Source organism: Mastomys coucha, unplaced genomic scaffold (genome assembly GCF_008632895.1).
Source record: "Mastomys coucha isolate ucsf_1 unplaced genomic scaffold, UCSF_Mcou_1 pScaffold22, whole genome shotgun sequence".
Lineage (NCBI taxonomy): Eukaryota > Metazoa > Chordata > Mammalia > Rodentia > Muridae > Mastomys > Mastomys coucha.
The window spans coordinates 137,402,399-137,418,268 of record NW_022196905.1 but is presented as its reverse complement, the minus strand read 5'-3'; the positions used below and the strand labels follow the sequence as shown (position 1 = coordinate 137,418,268).

The following is a 15,870-nucleotide window of genomic DNA, read 5'->3' as shown; positions in this document are numbered from 1 at the left end:
ACTATTTTGTAATGATAGTGACTAACCTCATGGCTTCATAAATCAGATTGACATGAGAGAATTTTTTTAATTCCATTTATTGCACACATGTCTATGTTTTAGGCACACATGTCCCATGACATGTCAGCTTTTTTCTTCTCCACGTAGGTCCCAGGGATTGAGTATGTTAGCCTTGCATTAAAGAGGCTTATATGAGAACTTAGAAAATATTTCTTTCATCCCCTTTAAGTGAAGAAAAAACAAAGAGGAGTTTTATTTAGCGCTATACTTTCCCAGATATTTCTTAATGTTCAGTTCAACTGGAATGCACATATGTAAATTATTTAATAAAAAACCTTCTAGGCTCTGGTGGCCTCAGGTACTGAGTTCCCAAAGGACCCAGGCCTGTGAGATCACACTTTTTTTTTTTTTTTTTTTTTTTGGAGACAGGGACTCTTTTCTGTGTAGCCTGGCTATCTTAGAACTCTCTGTGTAAGCCAGGCTGACTTTAAACACACAAAGGTGTACTCTCCTCTGCCTGGAATTAAAGGTGTGTACCACCTTAGGTCACATTTCTGAAAATGATAGAATTTGCTCTTGTTTTTCTTTTTTAAACTGTGTTAAATTTGTAGCAAGCAATGGTGACTGAGCAGTCTCTGTGCATTCATACTTGAGATGACAATATTCTCCATGTGTAATCCCAGCTGCCTTGGGAGCCAGGGCCAAATTAATAAAAGCTAGTATAGATAGCTTAATAAGAGAAGGCCAAGGATGTTTCTGGGTGGGAGAGCATTTTACTTAGCATGAATGAGGTCCTATGTCCAATTCCCAGACCACCATGGAAATAATAGAAGGTGCCAGTGTTAGTCAGGCATGGTGGTGTATATACCTGTAGTCCCCAGCACTGGGAAGACTAAAGCAGGGGATTACAAGGTCAAGGCCATCTTGAGCTGTATATGGAGACCTTGTCTCTAAAAAAAAGCAAAAGGAAAAACTACTTTCACGTGGAAATATCTTTGATGAAAGTCCAAGGTAGTGTTTGTTGCTATTTCCTGGCAAATTTTGAAATAGTTCTGTGGAACAAAATGAGAAGTCTAAACGTAAAACCTTATCCTAAGTAGAGACACTTGTCAACTGAGTTGAACTGAATCAGTGCAAGCACACTCACGAACACTCCCTTAATTATCTCTCTACCACCACAGAACATAGAAGAGAACACCTAGCAGAAAAATTACTGAGTAATCAAAATTAAGTATTTGCATAGACACTCTCAAAATGAAGTGGTAGTATATATGTGTGTTGGTAAAAATTATATATCTTAATCCATCCATCCATCACAGACTCACATTTGTTAATACCACAATAGGAGGTTGCAGAGAAAGCTCAGAGATTAAGATTAAGCACTGGCTGCTCTTCCAAAGGACTTAGGCTCAATTCCCAGCACCCACATGGTGGCTCACAACTATCTGTAAATCCAGTCCCAGAGCATCTGATGACTTTCTCTGGCCTTTGGTGGGCACCAGACGTATGCATAGCACACAAACATGCATATGGGAAAAATACCTATACATATAAAGTTAAATTTAAAATCACAGAGCTAACCAAAAAATGATTTTTAAAATGGGCTATCTGTTATTTATAGTTACTATTAACCCTGTATCCAAATTGTCCTTCTAAGCAGTGGCAGCCCCTTTTCCCTCATCTGGTAGTCTCTGACCACATCTTTGCTTTCTGGCATGGTGAAGTGATCAGGTTTCTCTGGCCTTTCTGTTGTTACTTCCATAAGGAGGAAGGGGTTTATTCGGCTTATATTATTACCATATAACCATTCATCAGCTAAGCAAGTCATGACAGGATCCTGGAGGCAGGAGCTAATGCAGAGGGTGCTGCTTACTGGCTTGCTTCTCATGGCTTACTCAACCTGCTTTCCTGTAGAATCCAGGATCTCCAGCCCAGGGATAGCACCACCCACAATGAGCTGGGTCCTTCCCCATCTAATCACTAAATAAGCAAATGACCTCTAGGCACAATGACCTCTAGGCACATGTTTTGGCCAGGCATTGTGGCTGTGCTTTTAATCACTTGAGTAGGAGGGAGACATGAGTTTGAGGCCAGCCTGGTCTATATACTGAGTTCTAGGACAGCCAGGCCAGGACTAGATATAGAAGGTCTGTCTGGAAAAAAAGTTTTGTTTTTTTTACTGTTGAGTTCACACCACACTCCTCCTTTACAGTTAGCTATTTTCCATCTTCTGCAGCAATACTCAAATGCTGTTTGCTTTCCAACTTAACCTGCAAATTCTGTTATCAAACTTGGTTTTGGACCATTTAGCTTTCTGTTTGGTTATGCTGTTCTGTGCTGTTTCAGAGTGTTTTGTGTTGGTGTGTTCCTTTATTCACTGTAGATTTATGCTCTGGTAGCTCTTTCATCTACTAAACAGTGCTAACTAAAGAGATACCTTTAATGATGTGCATGAGATGAAATCCATGCTAATGACTTATGGTTTCTTCGTACATTTGTATCTGAATGTGTGATGCTTTTGTTCTTCAGCATGAAGACTTTTTGCTTGCCCTGCAGATGAATGAAGAACAGTATCAAAAGGTATTTTGAAACCACACCAATTTAATTTATTCTGGGTTTTCTCATTTGGGCTTTTGAAATCAAACTTTTTCTAAAAAAAATTCCCCTGTTGACTTGTCAGTTTGCAGTTCACTAAAGTCACAGTTAGTAACATCAGCTAGAGGAGGCTGTCTTTATATAAGACCAAAGTGGAACTAAAAGGAGATAGATAAGATAGATAAGTTCTTAGAGAGCATGAGCAGAAATCCATAGTACAAAATATTTTATGTGCCTGGCCCTTTAAATGACCCCATGTTCTAGGAACAGGAGAGGATATAAAATTGAGCAGAGACTGAGGGGAGGAGGGAGAAAGGAGTTGGAGAGAGTAGTATTAGTAGGCAAAAGTCAGGAGACAGAAGGGTAGGTCAAGGAAAAAGAAATAAGTTTGCGTAGGGCTAGAAAAGAGTAGAGATAAATGAGAGAGAGTTGAGTGAGCTGGGCTAGCTGACTGTGAAAACATTGCTGACAGCTGAGCCAGAGAAGATACTGTTAGTAGACAGATAAGAGAAGAACCCATGAAGAGCCACAATCAAAATAACTATCTATATACATTTGTAGAGATAAAATTAATAAAGCAAAAAGTAGCATTTTTACATTTTAAATTTTTTACTTTTTTTCCCAGAAATCCATTAGTCAGTTCTAGATGGAAATGTAGAACTCAGATTCACTGTATGTAGCCTTGGGCCAGGGGTTTCTATGCTGCATCTGCCAACTTGCTCAGTGGCCTTTTCAAGTATGCTGAGAATGAGCAGGCCGCTGAGTGGCTCTATCTCATCAGTGGATCCTGACATTGCATGTATTTAAATTGCTTTCCTCAGTAACCAAAAGCAAGGGGGTGGCTTAAGATCTCTTCACATTCCTGTCTTCTAACAAGAGGAACAAAGTCCAGCTTTAGAAAGCTTCTGGGACAATGTGCCATGCTGTTAACCCTTTTATAGCCACATCAGCATCTGTTGGAACTGCTTGCTATCTTTAGCTATGGTGTAGTGTTACACTGATATCCTGAATTAGGCATATATATATATATATATATATATATATATATATATATATATATATATTTTTAACCTGCTTTTTTTGGGGAGGGGGTTGTTGAGACAGGGTTTCTTTGTGTAGCCCTGGCTGTCCTGGAACTCACTCTGTAGACCAGGCTTGCCTCAAACTCAGAAATCCGCCTGCCTGTGCTTCCCAAGTGCTAGGATTAAAGGTGTGCCCCACCACTGCCCTGCTTTACCTGCTTTTTGAGACAAGATCTTACTACTCCATAGCCCCGGTTGGCCTCAAACTCTAGTTCCCCTTCTCAGTGTCCTTAGTACTGTTGTCACACATACTTTGCCATAGTACCCAGCTCTGAGCTAGGTTTAGAAACCATAACATAAACATTTCTTGTTAGTTGGTGTCTTGTAGGAATTGGTGCTAACCTCATTGTGTGTCTAGGACAAGGAAGTTTGTAGGGCTATAAAGGAGACCTCACTTCTTGGGGGTGGGTTATGGCAGCATTAAGATATCTTTTTGTCATATAGGATGGCCAGCTGATTGAATGCCGCTGTTGCTATGGGGAGTTTCCATTTGAGGAGCTGACACAATGCGCCGATGCTCACTTGTTCTGCAAAGAGTGTCTCATCAGATATGCCCAAGAGGCAGTGTTTGGATCTGGAAAGGTAAGTGTGCTGCACATAAACAAGGAAGGCGACTATGCTTACAAACAGTTCTGCTAATAGGCTGATATATGCACAGCCTGATTTGTGTCATGTTGGTTTTGAGTACCACAGGTTTCCTTACTCATTCGTGCCCTGTGTCTATCTCTACAGAGCTCCTATCTCAGCACTCACTCACCTTGCTGGTCACAGTTAGAGAAAGGGTGAGCTCAGGATGAGTCTTCATTTTATTACAGCATATAAAAGTGCTTTAGCATTTTTTCCACCTACTTTAAAATGGTTTTGTAGTTGGTTTAAAAAAGACAGTACTGACAGAGGGGGAAAGATGATGAGAGGTGATAGAGGGGGAAAAACTAACAGTGATTCAGAACATTGTCATGACCTTTTATTTTTATATATTTTCATATGTGGTACTGTATTTGCATCAGACACACACAATCCATCCAGTGTCAATTGTCCCTATCATTCCTCAGAATTTTGGCCTCTTATCCCTTGTGTGTGTGTGTAGTGTTACATATGTGTGTGTAAGGGGTTATCCCTAGAGAAAACTGGTTCTCCATCAGCAGCCTCTTATCTGAACCTCTTCATTTCCAGTAGAACCCTGTGAAATTTTTCTCATTTATGTTGGCATGTTGAAATTTTGTGACAGTTCTTATGTCAACTATAGAAGATGGTATATTACAGCTGACATCCTGGTACTCTGACTTATACTCTGACTCTTAGACCCTTTCCACCTCTTGTGTGATGTTCTTTTGACCTTAGATTAGGGGTTGTGTTACAGATATATCATTTGGGGCTGGGTACTCCAGGGTCAGTTGTTTTTTGCATTTTGACCAGCTATGTCTGTCTACTGCAAAAAGCCATTTCTTGATGGAGGATTACAAGGTACAAGATATAAGGATAAATATTTAGAACGTAATTTGAAAATATACTGGTTCAGTGAAGTAGCAGAAGTAAGTTTTCCTATGATGTCCATGACCTTACCAGATACAGGTAGTAGGCTAGTTTTACAGTATCAGGAATAAACTCTCTGCTGTGGAACTGACCTTAAGTCCAATTTGATGGTTCTTGGTTACCCCTAGGTAAAGATGCCACTGTTGAACCTTTTGAGAACAACTTTTGTTGTCTTTTTTGTCATTATTGTGATCATAGGCATTACCCCTGGTAGGACTATTGATTGCATTTCTTCCTGGGCAGCTTGCATAACTCTGTCAGATACTAATCCTCAGGAGGAGGTTTTCCGGTCTGTTCCAGCTAGATTCCTCCAAGTCCTGTGCCATAGTGTTAGTGTCTTCAGCAGTAGGGTCTTACCTTAAGTTTCTGAGGGGCAACAAAGGTCAGTAACAGTAACTATTCTATTTCACAGTCTCTTGACTTCCCCTGAAGAACAGTTCTAAAGGAGGTTTCCCATGCTGGGCGGTGGTGGCGCACGCCTTTAATCCCAGCACTTGGGAGGCAGAGGCAGGCGGATCTCTGAGTTCGAGGCCAGCCTGGTCTACAGAGTGAGTTCCAGGACAGCCAAGGCTACACAGAGAAACCCTGTCTCAAAAAAAAAAAAAAAAAAAAAAAAAAAAAAAAAAAAAAAAAAAAAAAGGAGGTTTCCCATGTCTGACACTTGGGTTTTCTTTTAGACAGTCTTGTGGCTTTTAAGAAGGAACATTGTCATCCCAAGTGCCTTAACTTCATTTAAGAGTGTGTTTGTGTGTGTGTGTATAATTTTAATTAAACATAAAATAGTATGGTTTGCTATGTTTTTTTCAAGCATCTTTAATGTTACTCAGCCCTCCCTGAACATAACCACCCCTTTTCCCCCAAGACAGAGTTCCTCTGTGTAGCCCTGGCTGTCCTGGAACTCTCTCTGTAAACCAGGCTGGCCTCAAACTCAGAGATCTACCTGTTTCTGCCTCCCAAGTGTACTTATGTATAGGAATGTTTGCCTGCATGCATGTATGTGCATCATGTGACTTCCTGGTGCATGAAGTGTATAGGCAAGGATGTAGATCCCTTAGAGTAGAGGTAGAGACAGTTTATGCCACCATGTGGTTCCTTAGAATCTAATCTGGTCCCCTGGAAGAGCAGCCAGTGCTTCCAACCACCCTCTTTCTAGCCCCCAAATATAACCTTACAAATAGTCTTGAGTATCACTAGTCATGTGACCCATCAGCATCGTATACTTCCCACACTTCACTAAAAAATTTTCATGGGTATGTAAATCCTGAGACAAATCTGAATTGATAAATAATTATATCCTTTAAAGTCAAAATCCTAAAAGACCAGGAAATACTGAGAAACACTCTATGAGGACAGGGAGGGAAAACCTCAGCCTCCAGCCCTTCTACTAATTGCTTAAAGAAAGCACTGTCTACTTGCATGGCCCTGGACGTGTGGATCTCTTTCCACCAGCAAGCCAGGTGCTCGGTTTTGCAGTTGTCGTCATTGCACACGCTGTAAGTCAATTCAGTTTTGAAATCATCCGTTTATGGAGACTCGAGATTCTATAGGTTAAAGCCTCAGGCCCATCTATCTCTTGACTACAAACTGGAGTTTTCATGAACTGCTTATTAGGCTTGGTTGACTTATTTAAAGAAGTTCTTAGAACTCAGAGAAATACTTATGCTTCAATTTTGTTACAAAGGTTGTCATAAAGCTCCAGGTCTTCAGAATGATCAGGAGGGAGGGAGGGAGAGAGGGAGATTGGTAGAGGGGTAGATAGATAGAGCAAGCAAGGTTCCTAATATACAAGCTCTGTCTCTTTGGATAGTTTAGAGACATTGCCATCCCAACAAGGGAATGGAGTTTTGTTCCCCTTTCTTAAGCCTCTGGTATTGATCACCCTTTTCTAGATCCTGTCCTTTGAATTTTAAGGAGTCTTTATTACATGGATAAGATTGAAGTGTCAACAGCTTATAGAAACGGTATTAGACAAGAGACTGATAGACTAGAGAAACCCACCAAGGCTATTCAGATCCTGGCCTCTCTGAGATATGACCAATTTGAAATTGAAAGTCATACAAGTTCAGAGAATTGCTTTATGGCTGACTCCAGGACAAAAGACAAGAAAGAATGTAGTATATATAGTTTTTTGGACTGCTCTTGAAGAGAAATTTTGTGGCCTGCCCTGGGGAAGAAAAAGGAGCAGTTGAAATGGGGGCATGAAAGGGTCAAGGGGACTGTTTTCCCAGGTAGACAGTACCCTGCATTGTAGCAAATGGTTGTCTCTCAACTTTATCACTCAGCTTGTTTTGAAGCTGCTTCTGGAACCACAGACAGTGGGTCAAACACTAGTCACTGAGGAAGTAATAGGGGCCACGGGAACCGTGATTGAAAAAATCAAAATATATATACAGTTTGGATGGAAGAGACGAGATCTTGTAGCTAGAAGCCATGTGGGATCCTAGACCAAAAAAGGCATAAGCTGAAAAACTGTTGAAATCTTCTGCCTCAGCTTCTTCCCCTGGAAAGGAAGATGCTCAGAGGACTATTGGGAGCATTAAGTAAAGTCATTTCCATGTGTTCACTTTGGGAACTGCCTTTTTCTTCTTATGGTTCCCCAGATGTCTAGCATGCCTCTCCCCCTTTTTTGTCCATTTTTTTGTTTGTTTGTTTTTAAGAAATAAGGACTTTATCTGTATAACATTTGATGTGTTTGAAAGCTTTTTGTGCTGTGGGTATATAGGCCAAATGGAGACCTTGGATGCCTGAATAGTTAGTGCTTCATGTTGTGACCTCCAGTGACATTTTAAGGCATTGTCACTGGTTGTGGATATGAAATTGCCCTCATCCCAGCATGCTAGAACTGAGTGGGTAGAAGAGATGGAGATAATTGCTGTTCCATATGGAAAGTTTGCTTCAGGTCTTCACTCGAGGCCACACTTGAGCTCTGCTGTCCCTGAACCTTTCTCCTTTCTGTTGATTTCCATCCAGAGAAGGTCAGAGTAGAAGCTGGAACCACTCCCTCCCCATTACATACCTAGTTACCACCTTTCTCTCCCCTTCCTATAATCTCCCCAGCTTTGCAGACTCTACAAGTGAAACAGCTTACTTCAGACACTGAAACCAAACTCTTCCAGCTCACTGAGCTATGTCGCTTTAGCCACTGGTGTTCCTTCTTCATAGATTATAGTTTGGGCTGCTGGAGGTTTTCTGATAGGATCAAAGAAGGCCTTTATGCTCTTACTTATGACTTCCTACTTTTAAAGAGTGAGTTCTCAGAGGAGAAGGTCTTTGCTACCTCCATATTTGTGCTCTTGTCCCTTCCCTTTAAAGATGGGTTTGACATCCTTTACTCTTTGTTATTCTGAATCCCTGGTTAACTTTTTCCTTTGCATGCTTACTTTATTCCAGTCAGAACTCAGCTGCATGGAAGGCAGCTGCACTTGCTCCTTCCCAACCAGTGAACTAGAGAAAGTGCTCCCCCAGACCATTTTGTACAAATACTATGAACGGAAAGCTGAAGAAGAAGTTGCAGCAGCCTATGCTGATGAGCTTGTCCGGTGAGTTCTGAGAATCTACTCATTCCCCAAGGTAAAGTCTGCTTTTACTAGGCAAGAAGATTCTGTCTGGATTTTCTGGTATTTCTTACTAGGAAATGAAACAACCGTTTAATTTAAAATGAAAACATTTATCTATGGAATCTATGTACACACCTTACTTATTACCTAATATTCTAGCCTGTAGCTGAATCACTGTGTCCTGGGAAGGTAGAAAAGTAATGGTTACAAGCAATCCTTGAAAGCTTGAGGTATGTGGTTGACATTAAATTTGGACTTTGGCATGGTGTCTGTGTTTTTCCTTGTAAATACAAGTATAGGTGGCAGCTCAGTCTAAGTTGTAGTGATAATAAAGGAATACAAAGCACTGTCTGCCTTGCTTAACCTTCCATCTTGGTAGTACAGTCCCTCAAGACCCATTTCTAACCATCTTGAGTGATGCCACTTTCCTGTTATTCCAGGTGCCCCTCCTGCAGCTTTCCCGCTCTGCTGGACAGCGATGTGAAGAGGTTCAGCTGTCCCAACCCCCGCTGCCGAAAGGTAAGGAAGATAGCGGTTTGTTTTTCTAGCACATTGCTTGAGTTTGGCTTGCACTTTTCCGGTTGCCCGTGTAGGTTTGTATTGTATAATCTTCATGCTGATGCACAAGAATAGTTTGCCTCCTCTTTTCATGAAGTAAGTAAAGATTTGTAATGGTAGTTGGCATAGTTACAGAGATAAAATTACCTGTGGAATTCCAGTTGCAAAGCTCAGGATTTCTTGTCTGTGTCATTTTGTAAGGACAGATGCTGTGATATAAAATGTGTTTTCTTCTGCTATGTCATATATTTTGCTTGCTCTTTTCCCTGTCCTGTACTAAATACAGCGTCAGCGCACACACACACACACATACTTCCTGTAATTTTCAAAGTCCAAGTGCTAAGCACCATCCCTATGTCACATCTGGTAGGTTTTTCAATTAAGTTTTCTCTCTTCCCCTCCCTCCCTTTCTTCCTTCTTTTCTTTCTTTCATTGTGAAACATCTATGAAAACCAATGGATTTTTTCATCAGTAACCTTGTAAAGAAGTCTGATAGCTTAAAGTCTTGAAACAAGTAACCTCTAATCAAGAAAATTGTATTTAATAAAAGTATTCTTCAAAAATTAAGAAATCCAGGCATGGTGGCACATGACTTTAATTCCAGTATTCAAAAGGCAGAATTAGGAGAATCAATGTGTATTTTAGGCCAGTCTGTTCTACACAGCAAGTTCCAGACTATCTGAGGCTACAAGTTCCAGACTATCTGAGCCCTGTCTGGGAAAAACAAAACAAAACAAAACAAAACAAAAGACCAAAACAAAACATGGTGGATGGCTCCTGAGGAACAACCAAGAAACATGCCTTTTTTTGTTTGTTTGTTTTTCAAGACAGGGTTTCTCTGTTTAGCCTTGACTGTTCTGGAACTCACTCTGTAGACCAGGCTGGCTTGGAACTCAGAAATCCACCTGCCTCTGCCTCCCAAGTGCTGGGATCAAAGGCATGCGCCACCACCGCCCGGCGAAACATACTTTTGAGTATGTGTACATACATACTCAGAAGCAGGAGGAGGAGAAACCAGATATGTTCTTGTAATCCCAGTATTTAGGAACAAAAACTAAGTAGCAGTACAAATTCACATAAAACTACAAAGTTCATTAGCAAGTAAATATACAGATAGTTCCTGACTTAAGGTTTTTCAACTTTAAGAAACCATATTTTGGGCTGGAGAGATGGCTCAGTGGTTAAGAGCACTGATTGCTCTTCCAAAGGTCCTGAGTTCAATTCCCAGCAACCACATGGTGGCTCACAACCATCTGTAATGTGATTTGATGCCCTCCTCTGGTGCATCTGAAGACAACTATAGTGTACTCATATACATAAAATAAATAAATCTTTTTTTAAAAAAGACATATAAAGAGGGAAACCATATTTTAATTATTTAATTAAAATTAATTTCATTTATTCATGTGTGCACATTTGTCTGTGTGTGTGTGTGTGTAAGCACATATTGAGGTTAGAGGGCAGACAGCTTGTAGGAATATGTTCTCTCTATACCATATAGAACCCAGAGATCAAACTCATTTCATCAAGCTTTTAAGTAAACAGCTCACCCACAGAACCATCTTGACAGCCGAAGAGACTGCTTTAAATTTTGACCTTTGTAAGACCAGTGATATATGATGATAAAACCTTTTTTAGGATGATAGCTGGGTCACAGCAGCAGGCTACAGTTATCGTTCAGTCACACACCCACAGGTAAAGCATAAGCATTCTACTCTATGATGTGCTGTTTGTTGCTAAGTTTTGGTGTTCAATTGTTTAGGTATACCAAATGCTTTTTCAGCACAAGGTGGACTTAGTGGTATGAAAACTCATTTCAAGTTAGGGAAAATCTGTATGGGTATAGAGAATTCTATAATAAGGTAGTTATACATAAGTTTGAAAGAAAAAAAAACATAAAAAAAGTCTTCAAAGTACTTATGGATTCACCACAACAAAAATATATAATTTGTGATGTAGGTCATATTGAGGGTGGATGTAAGAAAGTAGAATGAATATAGTTAGTTATCAGAATAAAAGATTATTGTAAATACAAGATATTTTATATACATTCTGTGGTAACCTCAGAGAAGACTCCTATAGAGAATATACAAAAGAAAACAAAACAAAAGGAATATCAGTATTTAAAAAAATCCAAGCATAAAGGAAAGCAGGAAACAAGTGATCCCCGCCCCCCAAAAAGAGCTACACACAAAAGTAAGTTCCTCCTTCTACTGCTGTACTGCAGTGTGGAATAAGCCCCTAAGCAAAAGGCAGACAGAGTTACTGGGAGGGTTTTAAATCTGGTTCTGGTTGTGCTGTCTTCAAAAGCCTGTGCTGGGTTTGTGAATACATACTGGCTAAAAAGTGAAAGGAAGAATATTAAGTAGAAATGATAACCAAAAGAGAGCAGGTTGGGCATAATTCCACAAAATACACTTAAAGAAAAAAATATTAATTGAAAAACAAGGGAATTATAGCATAATAAGAAAGGTTCAACATGCCAGGAAGACAAACCAGTTATAAATCATGATCATTCTGTATATCCATGGAATCTGTACCCATGAATTCAGCCAACCACAGATAAAAATACCCGAGGAGAAAATGGCTGCTGTAGTAAACATGTGCAGACCTTTTATCTATCCTCACAAAACTGTATTGTCTAACAATTACACATAAGAAATTGTTTCAAGTGTAGGAGGATGTGCCTAGGTTATGTACAAATACTGTTGCAATTTCATATCAGGGACCAGAGTGTCAGCAGATTTGGATATCCAAAGGGGTCATTAGTTACTTTCCCATGGCTACAATAAAACACCATGACCATAACACATTATAGAAGGAAAAGGGGTTTCAGGCTTATAGTTTCAGAGGGAAAAATTCCTTCATGGCAAGGAGGTATGGTGGCAAAAGCAGGAAACTGACAGAACTCCTCTTCAACAGTAAACAAGAAGCAGAGAGTGCAAACTCTAGTGAAGGATAAGGCAATATGATCTCAAAGCCGCCCCAGTGACATACTTTCCCCAGCAAGGCTGCTCCTCCTAAACCTTCCTCCACTGCTTGGGCCAAGTGTTCAAATGCTGAGCCAGTGGGGCTGCATTCTCATTCAGACCACACAGGGGGCCTTGATCCAAACCATAGATACTAAGAGATGATTGACTATACGCACTCAAATGTCAATGCCCAAACATGTAAAGCAGATATTAGTAGGCAGTAATAGATTGCATTACCTAAACAGTGGAAGATCTATGATGGATAAAGCAGCCCAACAGAAGATGACTTAAGAAAGATGCAAATTTCAGCAACATTATAGACTGGGTAATCTAACAGATACCCACAGAACATTCTGCAGAAGACCCCTTTACAAGCATACATGGAGGAGGCTTTCTCCAGCATAGAATGAGAGGTCACAATGCAAGCAGTTAAGACTTAAGAGTGTCATCATACAAGGAATCTATTCTGACCATAGTGAACTGAAATAAAAATCAGCAGCAGCAAGAACATAGGACAATTCAATATATGAAAAGTTTCTCTGTTGAGATCAGAGTGAGCTGTGTTAGTTACAAATTACCAGCTTACCTAGAGAAAGGACATATTTTGCCTGCTTTGGAGGTTACTTACTTACATGTTTCTGTTGTGTTTGGCTTTGGTAAAGGCAGAATGTCATAACAGAAGCTTGTGAACAAAAGCAGTCAGCTTACAGCTAAGGATCAGGAAGAGACAAGAGTCCCACAGTCCCTTTCTGTGGTATCAGACACACAAGCACACACATTATACCTCCTGCCTCCAGTAACCTAAGGATGTAATAATATCGTCTTTGGGGGTACAGCAAAGAGCCAAAGTATAACACCAGCTCTTTTCAGATCTGTTCAGCATGACATCAGAAACCCTAAAGAAAAAAAGGTATTCATACCAGAAAGGGGGAAAGTTATCTGATCATATTTGATTTGGTTTTGTTTGGCCTTTTAGTGCTAGTGACGGAACCCATCCTCACATATGCTATCTTGAGAAACAGCAAAGCTGGAGGTCTCACGTTTTCCTATTTCAAAGCATGTTACAAAGCTACAGTTACACATGCAAGTGAAACACTCACATATAAAATAAAAGTAAATCTTTTTAAGAAAACAAAAACCTCTCAGGTTCGTGGACCTGTGCCTGAGTGCCTCTTCCCATTGAGCCATCTCACTTATACTAGATGCAAATTGTTTTTGTTTTTCAAAACAGGATTTCTTTGTGTGACTCTGGCTGTCCTGGAACTTACCTGTATACCAGGCTGACCTTGAACTCAAGAAGGTCTGCCTTCCTCTCCCTCCTGAGTGCTGGTATTAAAAGGGTGTACCACCACTGCCACAGGGTGGGACTAGAGATTTAAATTTATGACCCGAAACCATAAAGTTCTGAGAACAAATCAGGAGAAACTACCTAGCACTGCTAATTTCTTGGTAGTGATTTCCTGTATATGACACCAAAAAGAAAGAAGTAAAAGTAAAACTAGACAGATAGATGACATCAAACCAGACCTCTACACCTCAGGGAACAAAGTAGAACTCATGTTAATTGCAGCATTATACACCATTACTATGAAGCAGAAACCATTGAATGACCATTTACAGATGAGTGGCTAAAAACTGTGGTGTATGTATCTAATGGTAAACTCTTCACCTTGAGATAAAAATCCTGTTCTGTGAAACAACTAGGATGTGCTTTGAGGAAACCATCCTAAGTGAAATTAGCCAGTCCCTGGAGGACAGATGCTGCATGCTTCCTTCCATTCATATGCAGTTTCTTAAGAAACCAGATGCAAGTAGCAGGAATTACTGTGCAGTGAGTAATTTGAATCATGCCAGATGAAAAGTTCTTGATACCTACTTATACAATGTTTTGCTTATAGCTAGCAGTTCATAGTGGACTTCACAACATGTGTTCTCAGTTTTTGCAAAGGACAGGGCATTTAGTTCACTTTGGGTTCCCCTACTAAGATGGACATATGCCATGATTGAGAAATGGCTCTGGTGCTATTAAGCTTCAGGTTTGTCTCAGCAGCAGTTTCAGATCCCAAGGATCAGAACTGGCTGGGAATCTAGAGAAGAGGAACAGGCTTAGACTGATCCCAGGTCAGGGTTGTATAATTAGAGATGGAATGTGAATAAGGCAAGGTGCAGTTGAGTCTTCTTTGATCCACTGTGTCAATGATTTAATAGGAATCTCAGAGGATTTCAGCAGGAAACAAGTTGATGTTGCTTTGAACATGTAGGGATTTTAAGATAGTATCTAAACTGTGACCTTGCCCAGTGCCGACCAGTAGAGTTGTCAGTGCACATTTGCAGAGTAACTAGGTCACCCACGCAGTCTGAAGAGACTGAGGCTGGAGAAGCTTGGCATTTGGAGTTTGATGCAGTTTTGAAAGGACAGTGGCCCAGTAGGGAGATGATTACTGTACAAATGTTAGGTGGTTCTCATAGCTTCCTTCTGCTTATACAGAACCCACTGTGAAGAGATACAGCACAGGATATTATAGCTTCCAGGACCATCTCCTTCAGAATTTAACCTTTACCTACAGACAATGCCACTCATGCTCTGGGAGGAAAGGATCTGCGGGGGATAAGATAAAAACCAAACCTATAATAGAATGCAGAAGGGTATCCATGCTAGGCTGTCTTGTGTGAACTGTGGAACAAGCTGCCACTAGATGGCACTAGTATTCCACAAGAAAAGTGCCTTCTCCCCCTTGGGTATTTCCAAAATAGATATGTCAGCACAACTGTCTTGTAAGCCAAATTGGCAAAATTCTTTCCTGTTAGTGCTAAATCAAACTACTGCGTGCATTCAGATTTCACGCCAGAGATGGCTGTACTGTTAGGACATCTGCCTTTTCCTTTGTACTTGCCCCAATTTTATAGGTGCCACCCTTTCTCTTCAAGATGGCTAAACTGGCAGTTAATCCTTGAGGATTTTGCATGTGTAAAAAGTGAACCATGAGCTAATTTTGTCCTATGTAAGACCAGAGGCATCTGCTTTCTCACTGCAGTGATTGCCAGGAAGCTATACTCCAGTTGGAGTTTCAGGAACCTGTCACTCTAAGATAAGGCTTTGATATTGATGCATTATCTGGAAGAGACTTGGTGCCCAGAATCCCTGAAGACTGAGACTTAAGATTGTCCACTGTAAAATAGGCATGCTCTCATGGATGTGATGACACATCCATGTTTCCTTGTTGTACTCTTATATAAAGCATTCATCAGCTTGTTGCTTTTAACAGTGGTTAAGTATGTGTTTGATATGGAGTGGAAGAAAGTAAATTTTGGCAAGTTTTGAGATGGTTTCCAATATTCTATGGAGAATATTTTTTCTTAGGTTCAGACATTTCCCTGTTGAATCCTTCTACTGTCTTAGATCCACAAGTTTGCATTGTATTCCACAGTATACGTAGAGCTTTCTAGAAAATTGGCCAGAGTAATGAGGTAGAGATTCACCAGTCCACATTAAGCAAGTACTAAGGAAGGAAATTGCCAGTGCTCATAAGTCTAGTGTCTGTGAAATATTACCAAAATTTACATCTGCGGTAA

General features: G+C 40.3%; 1 protein-coding gene across 5 annotated transcripts in view; it reads left to right on the top strand.

Moving 5' to 3' along the window:
• Positions 1-15,870, top strand: part of Rnf216 (ring finger protein 216) — a 120,343-nt gene that overhangs the window by 33,411 nt on the left and 71,062 nt on the right. For all 5 annotated transcript variants that reach the window (XM_031338604.1, XM_031338605.1, XM_031338601.1 and 2 more), the window contains exons 10-13: positions 2,530-2,580; positions 4,122-4,259; positions 8,601-8,749; positions 9,208-9,286. In XM_031338604.1, the coding sequence (XP_031194464.1) occupies positions 2,530-2,580; positions 4,122-4,259; positions 8,601-8,749; positions 9,208-9,286 (417 nt within the window). The remainder of the gene's footprint in view (positions 1-2,529; positions 2,581-4,121; positions 4,260-8,600; positions 8,750-9,207; positions 9,287-15,870) is intronic.